General features: G+C 38.0%; 1 protein-coding gene across 1 annotated transcript in view; it reads left to right on the plus strand.

The window, feature by feature from the left end:
* The first annotated feature begins 11,929 nt into the window (after nt 1-11,929).
* Nucleotides 11,930-14,541, plus strand: part of RAB3C (RAB3C, member RAS oncogene family) — a 302,968-nt gene continuing 300,356 nt past the window's right edge. Inside the window, exon 1 of the mRNA XM_047876639.1 lies at nt 11,930-12,058. Coding sequence (XP_047732595.1) covers nt 11,930-12,058 — 129 coding nt within the window. The remainder of the gene's footprint in view (nt 12,059-14,541) is intronic.

The raw sequence follows: 14,541 nt of genomic DNA on the forward strand, positions 1-14,541 counted from the left end.
GGTGCTGGGAGAACTGGACAGCAACATGCAGAAGGTTGAAACTAGACCACTTTCTCACACCATTCACAAAAATAAACTCAAAATGGATAAAGGACCTAAATGTGAGACAGGAAACCATCAAAACCCTAGAGGAGAAAGCAGGAAAAGACCTCTCTGACCTCAGCCGTAGCAATCTCTTACTCGACACATCCCCAAAGGCAAGGGAATTAAAAGCAAAAGTGAATTACTGGGACCTTATGAAGATAAAAAGCTTCTGCACAGCCAAGGAAACAACCAACAAAACTAAAAGGCAACCAACGGAATGGGAAAAGATATTCGCAAATGACATATCGGACAAAGGGCTAGTATCCAAAATCTATAAAGAGCTCACCAAACTCCACACCCGAAAAACAAATAACCCAGTGAAGAAATGGGCAGAAAACATGAATAGACACTTCTCTAAAGAAGACATCCGGATGGCCAACAGGCACATGAAAAGATGTTCAGCGTCGCTCCTTATCAGGGAAATACAAATCAAAACCACACTCAGGTATCACCTCACGCCAGTCAGAGTGGCCAAAATGAACAAATCCGGAGACTATAGATGCTGGAGAGGATGTGGAGAAACGGGAACCCTCTTGCACTGTTGGTGGGAATGCAAATTGGTGCAGCCGCTCTGGAAAGCAGTGTGGAGGTTCCTCAGAAAATTAAAAATAGACCTACCCTATGACCCAGCAATAGCACTGCTAGGAATTTATCCAAGGGATACAGGAGCGCTGATGCATAGGGCCACGTGTACCCCAATGTTCATAGCAGCACTCTCAACAATAGCCAAATTATGGAAAGAGCCTAAATGTCCATCAACTGATGAATGGATAAAGAAATTGTGGTTTATATACACAATGGAATATTACGTGGCAATGAGAAAAAATGAAATATGGCCTTTCGTAGCAACGTGGATGGAACTGGAGAGTGTGATGCTAAGTGAAATAAGCCATACAGAGAAAGACAGATACCATATGGTTTCACTCTTATGTGGATCCTGAGAAACTTCACAGGAACCCATGGGGGAGGGGAAGGAAAAAAAAAAAAAAGAGGTTAGAATGGGAGAGAGCCAAAGCATAAGAGACTTAAAAACTGAGAACAAACTGAGGGTTGATGGGGGGTGGGAGGGAGGAGAGGGTGGGTGATGGGTATTGAGGAGGGCACCTTTTGGGATGAGCACTGGGTGTTGTATGGAAACCAATTTGTCAATAAATTTCATAAAAAAAAAAAAAAAAAAAAAAAATAAATATTTAATGTAAAAGCCCACAATTGATATAATGTAAAAAATAAAATCCTTGCTGAAAGTTGATGAGAGTGTACTATTATCCTGATTAGTTTTTTGCACATTTGTTTTCACTTTTCAAAAGAAACTTGAACTCACTGATTCTCTCTCTCCCACCTTCATGGCTTACCTTGTCTTCTACATTTACTACAAGTTTCCGTTAGGAGGGTATGGCATATGTCCTCTCCCAGATGCCTGTTCGAAACCATGTTGCTTTACTCATTTTCAAAGTGATCATCCACAAAAGGAAGGAAGGAAGGAAGGGGGAAAGAAAAGAAAGAAAGAAAGAAAGAAAGAAAGAAAGAAAGGCACAAATAAACTCTTTTTGTCTAGCAAGAGAAAGTAAGTATACTGGTTAATTAAGAGTATGAGCTGTGAAGTCAAACAGACCTGAATTAAAGTCCTGACCCCACTCATTCCTTCTTAATTACTTAACCTTACTGAGCCTCAGCTCTCTTATCCATGTAAAACAGAGTTAGTAATACTTTCTCCCCAAAGGCTTGTAAACGGTGATGTAGCAGTTCTCCAAGTGTCAAGACGCTTCCAAATCATTAGGAAAATCTCCAAAATCTACCTAAGAACCTAAAGTTTTGCTAGACAGAATGTTTTTGGTGACAAAATACACCCTGAGTCCTTTAAAGTTTTCTTCAGATCTTTCTTCATTATTTCAGCACAGCACTATAAGCTTATTTCAGTCAGGGAATCTGGTTCAGCCAGTGTCCAGTTGTATCATAATCACCAGATTCATTCTTATCTTTCTGACTTCTCTCTTTTCTGTCAGTGATTCTGGAGGTCACAGAGAGGTAAGTTGCACAGATGGGGAGTGAGGTATGACAGGCGAGGAGGTTAGGTGAAAAGGTAGCTTAAACAAGATTGGCCATTTGCCTAAATTATTTTAAATGTGGAAGCTAGATGATGGGTTCATAGAGTTCACTGTACTACTTTTCCTTCTTTTGTGTGGATTTGAAGCTTTCCATTACATGTAATATATACATATGTATATATGCATACACATACATATGAATACCTATGTGTGTATGTGTGTGTTTATATATGTACAGCAAAGATAGAAATGGACTGTCCTTACATGTCAGTAAAGGCAGAGGGGAAATAGAAAAACTTGGGCGATAACCATTAGTAAACATGAATTTTTTGTCCTTGCCCAAGTTTGGCATTGATGAAGGAAGTCATAAGAGTAAGGAAGATGGAAGACAAAGTCCATTGTTACTGATATTGATCAGTTTGCAGATGTGGTTTTGGGTCTACTAGGCAAGTACACTTGCTAATACTGCACTCATATCTTGGAAGGCTTGCTTCTGGCCACAAGTACACCTGGATATCCACATCTTTTCTTTGTGGGAGCTTTTCCCTCTAAAACATTGGACTTGGAGCAAAGTAAAATGTGTGGGTTTCTGTAAGTAACTGGATCATAAAATAAGAAAGGGAAGGAAAAGATCATAGACATCCATGCCCAATCCCTCTTTCCAGGCTCACCAGTGTCCCTGGAAAAGTGAGTGAGAGGATGGCAAGGAAGAAGTAAGGAATGTCCCACATTGAAGTGAATAGTATGAATGGAATATAAGAGTGCCTCCTTAAACGACCAATGGAAGCTTTTACTTGGGAAGTCAATCGCTATTGACTAATACACTTTTGCAGTTCTACCCAGGAGTTTTGTTATAGATTAGACTCGTTTATTATGCCTCTTTCTTTTTTTTTTCTTTTTTTTAAATTTTTTTTTTCAACGTTTATTTATTTTTGGGACAGAGAGAGACAGAGCATGAACGGGGGAGGGGCAGAGAGAGAGGGAGACACAGAATCGGAAACTGGCTCCAGGCTCTGAGCCATCAGCCCAGAGCCTGACGCCGGGCTCGAACTCCCGGACTGCGAGATCGTGACCTGGCTGAAGTCGGACGCTTAACCGACTGCGCCACCCAGGCGCCCCTATTATGCCTCTTTCTGAAGACTCTTCTGTTGACCTCCTCAAAAGTACCCTGAGTCTTGAAGTTTTGTGCTTAACATCATGATGGTAGAATATGGAAAAACTATGACCTAAAATGAGAAAGTGCTCCAGAAGTATCTCTTTTTCGGCTTGTTTAGAAGCTGGGTTTAATTATTGGTTCAGGCTGATTCATTTGATGCTTCAGAGAAGGACAGTTCTTTTATATTGATTGTGGTTCTTGGGAGAGTGTTTAAAATTCCAGTAGATATTTCTGGCCTGGGAACTTTCTCATCTATCATTATTTTAGCATATATTTTCAAAGTGATTGGTCATTTTGACATTTGCCTTTTAAATGTTCCCCCAAATATTCAGCAGGTGAGGTTAAGAATTGAGGAATGCACTTTCTTTTTTCCACAGTCATGCTTGGCCATTATATGACTATTTCATCCTATGATATCTCATTCACTTTTAGTACCCACCATTGTCACATCAAGAAATATTACCTTCCTTCAAACTCTTACAGGACAATATTTGTACCTCTTTTGTAATGTTTATTCCATAGCTTGTCTTGTGTCTACTGGGGACTGTTCTTGCCAATCCTGCAAAAAGGTAAGTTCCTAAAGAGCCTGAAATATAGCTATGTCAGTTCCTTATTATCACACTGCCTGGCACAAAGTATTCAATAAATGTTTTCTAAATGCACACATAATCACATGGCAATAAACAAGTAGAATTTCCTGTTTTATTTTTTAACATTCCAGATTGTTTGGTGTGCTTTTCTCTTGCTATTATTTTTTTCTACACAACTCTTTCTGTGACCAAATGTCCTCTGCCTTTGCATATTTTTTTTCTGATACACTGTTTATCAATGAGTATGTGATTCTGTTCCATCTATTTGTATATCCCTTAATCTCCAGATTTTCTAGGCTTAAAATATAGCAACCAAAAGACAAGAACATTGGGCAGAGAAAATAGACTGAATCAAAATATGTTTTGTATTTTTTAAACACTCACTTCATCAAAAAGAATATATGCAAGATATTTTTTTAAATCAAATACTATAGATGGGCGTATAGTACAAAGACAAAAATAATTCAAATCTTACCAGCCCCATTACAGCTATCTCCTCTTGCAATCAATTTTGATGGTTTTCAGATCTTTTTTTATAAACACTATTGCATTTCATATAGGAGATTTACACCATGATTCATGAGTCTTCATATGATTGGTGAAATCTTATCCCACTTGGGCTGATACTCGTATCATCTCTATTTTTTCACACATACATATATTTTCCATTGATTACCACTGGAACATTAAATAATATGCTTTAACCTTTTATTTCATCACCTATAAATAATTTATCTTAATGGTTTTAAAATTAAGTGCCTGCTATGGACTGATTGTGGCCATACCCAAATACCCAAATTCATATGTTAAAACCTAATCCCCAATGTGATGGTGTGGGGAATTTTGGGAGGTGATTAGGGCATGAAAGAAGGGCCTTCATGAATGGGATACATGTTTTGCAAAAGTTGCCCCAGAGAACTCCTTCACATCTACTGCCAGGTGAGGATACAGCAAGAGATGGCTGTTTATGGACCAAGAAGCAGGTTTTTACCAGACACAGAATCTTCCAGTACCTTGATCTTAGATTTCCCAGCCTCCAGAACTGTGAGAAAGACATCTGTTTTTGTTTTTTTAATAAACTACTTAGTCTATGGTATTCTGTTATAGCAGCCTGAATGGACTAAAATAGCCTCCACTGCACCATCATCTGTGCACTTTTGTGCAGTGCCCAAATTGTACAACTATACACTGAACCCTGACTTACCCCTCTTTTCTGTTTGTTTTCATTTCCCACTATTATCAAATGTAGTTTACTTTCAACCTTTACATTCTATTTTGTAACACAATTACATGCACTTTGTATATAGGTTGAATGCTATGCCCATATATTATTCATTGTAGAAAAAAAGAAGTTATGATTATACTTCCTTTCTTTTGTTTTTCTGAAATTGCTAGTTTTTACTTTTTATTCTTGCTCTCTCCCTCTCTCCTTCTCCCTCTCTTTTTCTCCTCCTCCCCTTCTTCTTCTTCTTCTTCTTCTTCTTCTTCTTCCTCCTCCTCTTCTTCCTTTTCTCTCTCTCTTTTTCTCCCTACTCCTCATTTCAAACATTCCTTTCTTTACTTGAACCTAAATTATTTAATCTTGGCATCTCTGCATGGAGGGGTTTTCTAATTATTTTCTTGGGTTGAAGCCATTATTTCCCAGAGCCCATGTCTTTTTTTTTTTTTTTTAACTTCGATCTTGTTTTACCAGGTTGGAGCATCACCTCAAGTAACTGCCTAGAGGAGAGATAAAGCCTTGCATATCTAAGTTATCTTCTCTTTGCCTTCAAATTTCATCAGTAATTTGGCTTAGAACAGAATTCTAGACTGGACACCATTCCTCTCAGAATTTTGAGTCTTGACACCACTGACTTCTAACATCCAGTATGGTAGATGAGATGTTTATTTTCAGTCAGATCCTGTCTGTTTTTTTTTTCCTGACTTATTCCATAATCATACCTCCACCACCAGTATAAATGTTGGTACATTCTCTTTCTCCTTATTCCTTTAAAATTTCACAACGGTTGCCTAAGTATTGTTCTTTTCAAAATCAGCTCATCCTATTCTAGTATTTTCCACATGAAATCTTTTGTGTTCTTTCAGGTTGGAAACTTACCTTTTAAAGTATATTTGATGATTTCTTCACCTCCATTTCTACTCTTTCTAAAACTAATTAAATTGCTTGGTTGCAGGTCTTATTTTATCTTTAGCTTCAAAACTTCAGTCTCTTGTGTTTTAGATACTATAATAGGTTATAGATGGATTTAAATCTCACCTGCCCAACTTATTATCTGTGTGATGCATAGGAATTTCTTAATCTTTCTTGCTTTCCTCACCTATAAGATGGACTCATGATAGTGTCTACCAATAAGGTTGTTCTGAGGAGTAAATAATTCATTAGCATAGTACCAGTTACACAAAGTAAGAACTTTTAAAATATTAGGTGTTCTTTTTGGAAATAGCATAGCAGGTAAGTTCATAGACTCGAGCTAAAGTGAGTGGGTTTTAGTCCTGACTCATTAGCTAACTGACCTTGCTTGGGCAAGTTGCCTAATCTCTCCATACTTCAGCTATAAAAAAGAACATTAGGGCGCCTGGGTGGCGCAGTCGGTTAAGCGTCCGACTTCAGCCAGGTCACGATCTTGCGGTCCGTGAGTTGGAGCCCCGCGTCGGGCTCTGGGCTGATGGCTCAGAGCCTGGAGCCTGCTTCCGATTCTGTGTCTGCCTCTCTCTCTGCCCCTCCCCCGTTCATGCTTTGCCTCTCTCTGTCTCAAAAATAAATAAACCTAAAAAAAAAAAAAAAAGAACATTATACCATTACATACATGATAGGCTTGTATTGATTAAAATGCTTAGAATACTTCTCAGTTACTTGGAAAATATTAGCTATTTGGAAAAGTTCCTTGACTTAGTCTTTCAAACTGAGAATAACTTTTATATTTTGTCAGTTGTGTTTTTAACTTCCAAGACCACTTTCATGATCTCTCATAGGTTCTTTTTCATAGCATCCTGTATGATTTGTGGATACACTATTGTCTCAAATTTTTCTGAAGCTACTAATTTGACATTTTGTTCCTAGAATAATATTAATTTTTTTCTACATGATCTTCAAAATATGTTTATGTTCTTCTTTTGTTTCCATTTAGAAGTCTTTCCTAAAATGCCTGAAGAGTGTCAGTCAGTTACAGCTGACCCTTGAACAACAAGGATTTGAACTATGCAGATCCATTTATACATGAATACTTTTTGATAAATGCAGCACAGTACTATAAATGTATCTTCCCTTCCTTATAATTTTCCAAATCACATTTTCTGTTCTCTACGTTATTTTGTTGTAAGAACACAGTGTACATTACAAATAACAGGCAAAATATGTGTTAATCGACTGTTTATGTAAGTAAGTAAGGCTTATGATCAATAGTTTTGGAGAGTCAGAAGTCATATGTGCATTTCTGACTTTGTGGGGCATCAGTGCCCTAAGCCCTGTGTGGTCCAAGAGTCAACTGTATTTTCTGTTTCAGAACAAGGTCATAGAAGGTCTCACTTGGGCATCTGTGAACTGGAAGTGGTACAATTAATGACTCCTATTGCTTTAGGGGGAGAAGGTAAGAAACTGATCATTCTCTTGGATGGCTCCCAAATTCCAGGAATCAGTGAGTTTTGCTTTGGTGTGACAGTATTCACACTGGCTTCCCTGGTTGTCCTGGACAGTTTTTGCTCAGTTTCTTTGGGGGAAGAACGCTTATGTTTCAGGGATACACCTTCAGGGATAACTGCCGGTCTTCTGGCTGCCAGGTCTGATAGGGTAGGAAAATCAAGTCTTCTGTATTAAGACTTTCTATTAATTTCCCATTTTTTACTCTCTCCATTTGGCCTTGAGTGTGAAGGCTTGCCAAGATTCCACGGGGCAGCTGTTTGCTTCTATGGTGGCAGCACATACAGCAAGAATTCTGGGCCATGGACTCCTCCCACTTTGCCCATACTGTAAACATCATCTTTATCCTTCTGCCTTCCAGAAGCTTATTGAAATTTCTTTTCTACTGATAGCCTCTCTCCCATTCTGTCTGTTATAGGAAAATACATGTTTTTATTCTTTCCTACTGAATTCATGTGGATTTGTGAGGGGAAAGAGATAAATACAGATGTCCAGTCAGCCATCTTAAATGACCACTGCTGGAGATGTATTTTTTTTTTACCTTTTAAAGGTAAAAATTTTTCTCTTATTTACCTTAACCTCATTTTCACGCATTTTGGTTTTAATGACTTGGTCCCACATCATTGTCAGATATAAAGTGTGATTTGTGAAGGGGACTATTTAACTATATAGGCATTTGTCTTGAGTTTATAAATACTGAGGACTATAGTTGCCCCTTTGTCTCTTGATACCTGTAGCTCATGCCTTCTGTGTGTCAGGAGGCTCTCCTTTTTTGGGCTGTACAACTTATTCCATCTCCTTTTGATTATAATAGCATTCCCAACAGGATATAATTTGGGGGATGTTGGTAATATGCATATTTTTATTATTAGCTGACATTATTCTTCCTTTCCCTTCCTGAAAGCCCTATATAGTCTCTTACCCTGGGGATGTGGGCTAGCTAACAAGGAACTTTCTAGAAGCACCACACAAGAAACAGAGCTAGCTCTGAGAAACTCATTTGTTTTTTTAAATCCTTATTGGAAAAAGATGTTTTAGACATTCTTTATGTGTGATACCTGAGAGATAGAGTGGAGAGCAGGATAGACATGGTTCCTTTCATCCTATACCTTAGTTCTATAGGATTCTCATTAGTCCAACCCAATCTAGTTCTTATCAGCTTTTCTGACTTTAGCACCTATCCGCAGTGTGCACTTCCAATTCTACTTAATATTCTGAGCAGAAATAGGAGTCAGTAAGAGCCACAGAGGAGAAATCTTGGATGCACTTTGCTGCGCTCCACAAAAGCAGTGTTACACTCTCTATTCTGTTTTCTTAGGGGCTCTCTCAGTGTATGTGTGTGGGGGTGGGGGGTGTTGACAGAAGGTAAGACTATTGTGTAACTATATGTACTTAAAAGGTTTTTTTTATACCTACTTAGCATTTTAAATTGGACATGAGAGGAAGGTAGAATTACATTTCCTGAACAATTGTGCATTAACCAGATCTCTTATTTTCATCAGGGAACCACTTATGGTACTAACTCAGTAACACATACAAGTAAAGTCAAGAAGTACCAACATCATTGTTTCTCTGTTACAGATCCCACTTACCTTTTAGTCACTTCAAAATTCCCTAACTACTGCAAAAAGAAGGCAGCCTTAGAATTGTCACATTTTAGATTCTGGGCATAGAACTCTTTCTTTAGATGACATAGCAGTTGTCCCTTCCCCCCCTCCTCCCCTCCTAATGAGGCTGATAGCCACTAGAGGCCCTCCAAGTCTGGAACTCAAACAATGGAATTGGAATGCTAAACAGCTCTTAGCAGCATCACCAGCCGAGGGGTAACTGTGGGGGTGATTAATCATTCTGAAAGCATATATCTGCCCATCATGTCCACAACTGGCATATTAAATGACTGCAGTCTGTTACACAGCCTGTGTAGGTTTCTCTTCTGAAGAGTACTATCTAAAATCAACAGTCCTTTCTGGGTTCATCTGTTCACTTTTTATTTTTTTCCAGAACTTTTCTCTTAATATTATTCTGCTTTGAAACAAACTCTCAGTGCTCAGCATCTTTAGTGAGGAAGTTCACAAACTGGCAAAGATGATCCTACTTACTTATTCAGAAGAGGTTCTACAGAAGATGCTTCCTTCTATCCCTTGCATAGTAATGCCAAGCATTTGATTTCTCTGAATCAGATGAGTGACTGGGTTGAAAAACCTGGGTTATACCTGTACATTTTATCTTGCCACTGTCTCAGTACTCAGAGGTTTAGTTACAGCATAGTCTAGAACAGAACTTAGTGGTCTGCCTTGTTCTCCACACAGGCTCTAATAACAGAAAAAGACAAGTTTGCATACACTTGATCCTTTTATGGTTGGGAGTCAAACAACCTACTGAACAGGCCACTTGTGGAATAACTGTGAACCAGGAGAACCTCTTCAACCCAAATCTTCCAGGCTAGTAATAAGGAGGGTTAAAGACCTCGCTGCTATTTACTTGGGTGACTTGCCATTACCATTTAGATAAATCCAGTCTTCTTTATCATCTTTCTCAAGTCCCCCGTGGTTAACTCCCTAGTCAAAATTGTTGTAGTACATTTTTTATTTTTCTTTTTATGATCTTTTCATCCATAATTTCATCTTTGCTGATGGCTCACCTGTTTGAAATTTTCTTAACAGTTTTCTGCAACAAGGGCTCAAGTCAGTTCCAGGAAGTTTGGTGCTAAGCAAATTTTATGAGTCTGTCCTTAGAGTGGGAGGTGAACCTGAGCCCCCTGGTCCTTGAGAGATATTCCACTTTTAACCTATTTCCCTGGTGAGGCTGTGAAAGCCCACAACATGGCAAACATACTAGCCTTCTATGGAGTTGGGCTGACGTATTTAGTTACGGTTATTTGTCCTTTGAGAGATACACTAGAGTTTCAGTGAACTAGGCAACATTTCACCCTGTCTTATCACAATGGGACTGAAGGGTATAGCACACAAATGTTAAGAAATTCCATTATTAGCAGTTTATTTTAGCTTCCCTAAAATGGCACACAGTTGTATCTCAAGGAAGGAGACTATGATAGATCACTGCTCCTTTGCCATTAATTAGAAATATTGATTCTATGATTAAACACATTGTTCATTTTGTGTTTCAGATTTGCCTGATTTCCCAAGTCGCTTGAAAGAATAATCTGTTCAGAGTTCTTCAGGAGAAGAGGATTTTGGATATTTAAAAAATCTTTTTAATGTTCATTTATTTTTGAGAGAGAGAGAGAAAGAATGAACAGGGAGGGTCAGAGAGAGAGGGAGACACAGAATTGGAAACAGGCTCCAGGCTCTGAGCTATCAGCACAGAGTCCTATATGAGACTCGAACCCGCAGACCTTATGATCATGACCTGAGCTGAAGTCGGACACTTAACCAACTAAGCCACCCAGGCACCCTGGATTTTTTTAAAATCATTTTGGTCTGGTTCATAACAAAATATCAAATTATCAAGATTCTGATCTTAAGCAAATGATGTTTTATTTCACCCTAGGGAAAAAAACTTGAAAGTACTTGGTTCAGCTTCTTTTCTTAAACATTCTACTCCAAGTCTGATGCTAAGTTCAAAGGGAAGCAGTTCTCAGAATTTTGACCTTGATTTGTATAGAATCCACCTAGCCACTTTGATTTCCAAATCTTAAAGGAAAAAATCTTGTATATTAACTTTGACAAACTGCTCCCTGTAATTGATTCCTTGTACTTGATATAGTGGCCCATTGATTCCTTGCTTTCTGAGGATGTTTCTCTATTTTTATTCTAGAAGTCGAGGATTAAAATGAGCTATTCTCTACCTCATTTAAACATGGTGATTTCAATAGGACACGGTAGTTTCAATTGTTACAACCCTTGATGTTGCACATTAAAGAGCCAAACAATAAGCCCCCCCCCCCCAAATATGCTTCTTTGGCATAAGGATTTTTTTTTTTTGAAAAACTGCATACACAGGGGAAGCTCTGAAAACAGAGGTAGAGAGTAAGTACCCTTTTGTAAGAGAAAACTGTATTTAAAATGAAATTTTACATTAGAAAGGGCTCTTATACCTGGAAGAGAGCTATTACCAGAGATCTTTTTGCCATGAGAGGCCCATCTGCATCTGCAGGTCAATCTCTGTTTATCAGACGTCCTCTTTTTTCCTTCCTATGAGTTGTTATCTCAGCACGTCCCAATATTTATCTTTTGTCTTTACCTGAACTGGCATTGAAGTTGGTGGCTTGGGCCATTTCATGGAGTTATTCATTCTTCCTGGACATCTCCCATGTATACATGAGGTATGCATGTTCATAAACTTCTGTTTGTTTTTCTGCTGTTAATCTGTCCTTTATTACAGGAGGTATCAGCCAAGAACTTAAAAGAACATTCTTTCTCCCATGCAACACCTAATGCAATGAAAAAACCTGAAGATGAAATTTATAATGACTAACAGTAGCTGCTGCTTCTGTGAAGTGGTAGATGCTGTTGCTGGGAAACTAAGTGGAAGGGAATTAGAGAAAATCAAAGCTTCTACATTTGCAGACTTAACAGGTGTGGAGGTAAGAGTTGTTTCAAGGGTTTGATTCTTTGTGGCTTGATATAAGGTAGTTGATTGTGAGACCAGATATTTGCACTTTTAATAATTGTTGCAACATTTAGTGGTATTTTAGGTGATGATTTATATTTGGAGCCGATAATCTGAGGAATTATTTAGAGATCTAGCCTGGGAAAGCACGCGCGCACGCGCACACACACACACACACACACACCAAATGCGATATCTAAAATGTGTAGCTTTGCCAGAAAGCAGGGCTATAAATCAGTAAAATGGGAGTTTCAAATATTGGCTACCCAGCATGAAAAGACCTTATTACTAAATCTGTGATGCACTTATAAATCAAAGAAGCCCTGAGGTGGACAATAATTTATGTAAGAATTTTGCTTTTGACTACATAAGTGATTGCTCCAATTCACTACTTCTTTAGTCTTGATAACTCAAATTTGTTATTATTTAGTGAGTGTCACCATGAATTTATTAAGTGATTAGCTAAAAATCACAGATGTCCTAGATCAATTTACATATAAGGATAAGCAGCATTGTTGAAAAGCTTTCTACCTGCACAGTACATATACCTTTTCCCATCCCCTTAACTAGAATGCATTTAGAGTCTAGATTAAAATTACCTGGAAATTGTAGTGTCAAGAATGGTTAAAATAATAATTTTGTGTTATATAAATCTTAACACAATAATGAGTAAGTCATTTTTAAAGTGACTTTTAGAGCATTGAAACAAACAGAAGATAAACCAACACCGCAGCCCTGCCTCAAGATGTTGGGATTTAAAGGCATGGGTGTCACTAAACACTCCACAGATGATTCTGATTTGGGTCCAGGGTTACTAACCCCTGACCCAGATGATTCCTTTTTCTCCAGCTGTGCCAGCTCATCCTTCATGCTAATGTCATATCAGTGCCTCAGACACTGCTTTATTACATCATTCCCCTCTACCAGTTTCTCACTCACTCTCCTTTACTGGGCTGGGCCATTTGCAACTGTTTAAACTGTAACTTCTATAAATTGGAAAGGCTCCATTATATGTAATAGTTAGCACTTAGTATTAATTTTAATGCTGGGGAATTACTTAAAATACTGACACAGAGCATGATATATGTGTCTGGATCTTCAGGGTCAGAACCAGGTCTGCAGTTTGTAAAACATATGGTTATCTTTAGGATGAAATTATTTTGCTTGGTGGATCAGGTCGAGAAAGCTGAAATTCCAGAATCAAGATTTTATTTTGGGGAGGAGCTGAAGAAGGGGATTGTACTAAAATGCAAATATCCATAAGAGCGCAATCTGACATGGGATTGCTTTTCCTTTCTAACTGGACCATCATTCTTAAGGAAGATTTGATGGGAAATTGTTAGACCTTGAAAATGCTGGGCATCTTCAGGAACTCCCAGAATAAGGAGACGCTCATGAAAGTGAAAGTTGTTGCTTCACCATTTCCCTGTAATAGTTGTGCTTTCAGGTGTGTGTGTGTGTGTGTGCACCTGCACACACTTGTGAAATATGCATATTATAGTGGGGAAAATATTTAAGATTACAACAGTCTTCTAAGAGTAAACAATTGTTATTTGAATAGCAGCAATACCTTAGTTCAAAATTTTAAGACTGAACAATGAGAGAGAACTTGCTCAATTAAATATGAAAAAGTACCATCAAGTTGCAAAAACCAAGTGTTATGTGAATAGCATTGGAATACACAGAGACAAATGGTCGGATGGAGAAAAGGTCAATAAACAGACACACACATACATATGTATATACGTATTTTAGTGCTAAAGATGGCATAAAATCATGAAGTCATTGAAATAATGAATAATGCACATTACATAAAATAATGTAAAAATGTATTTTTTTTTAATTTTTTTTCAACGTTTATTTTATTTTTGGGACAGAGAGAAACAGAGCATGAACGGGGGAGGGGCAGAGAGAGAGGGAGACACAGAATCAGAAACAGGCTCCAGCCTCTGAGCCATCAGCCCAGAGCCTGACGCGGGGCTCGAACTCACGGACTGCGAGATCGTGACCTGGCTGAAGTCGGACGCTTAACCGACTGTGCCACCCAGGCGCCCCTAAAAATGTATTATTAACATAGAAAATTAAAGCATTAGGCTCCTGTTTTATAAATAGATAAGATCGATTGATAATTCTGGGAAAACCCAATAAAACGAGAGGTTATCTCCATGTGGTAGTACTTTAGATAATTTAAAGTTTCCCCTTTTGTTTATCTGAATTTAAAATCTAAGTTATACTCATGTAACTTGTACAAAAATACTTTAACATTTTAAAAAAGCAAAAATGAAAAGGTTTTCTTTTTATATCAAAAGCTTATAACTGAGAGATAATTTATTTTGATACCATTATATAATTACTGAGGGTTTTCAAGAGCTTAGCCTGCTTATAAAAACAGAAGCACAAGGAATATAGAGTCATGTTTAAAAAAAAAAAAAGAAAGAAAGACCTGTAAAATCTCAG

This window comes from Prionailurus viverrinus, chromosome A1 (assembly GCF_022837055.1).
Source record: "Prionailurus viverrinus isolate Anna chromosome A1, UM_Priviv_1.0, whole genome shotgun sequence".
NCBI classification, from domain to species: domain Eukaryota; kingdom Metazoa; phylum Chordata; class Mammalia; order Carnivora; family Felidae; genus Prionailurus; species Prionailurus viverrinus.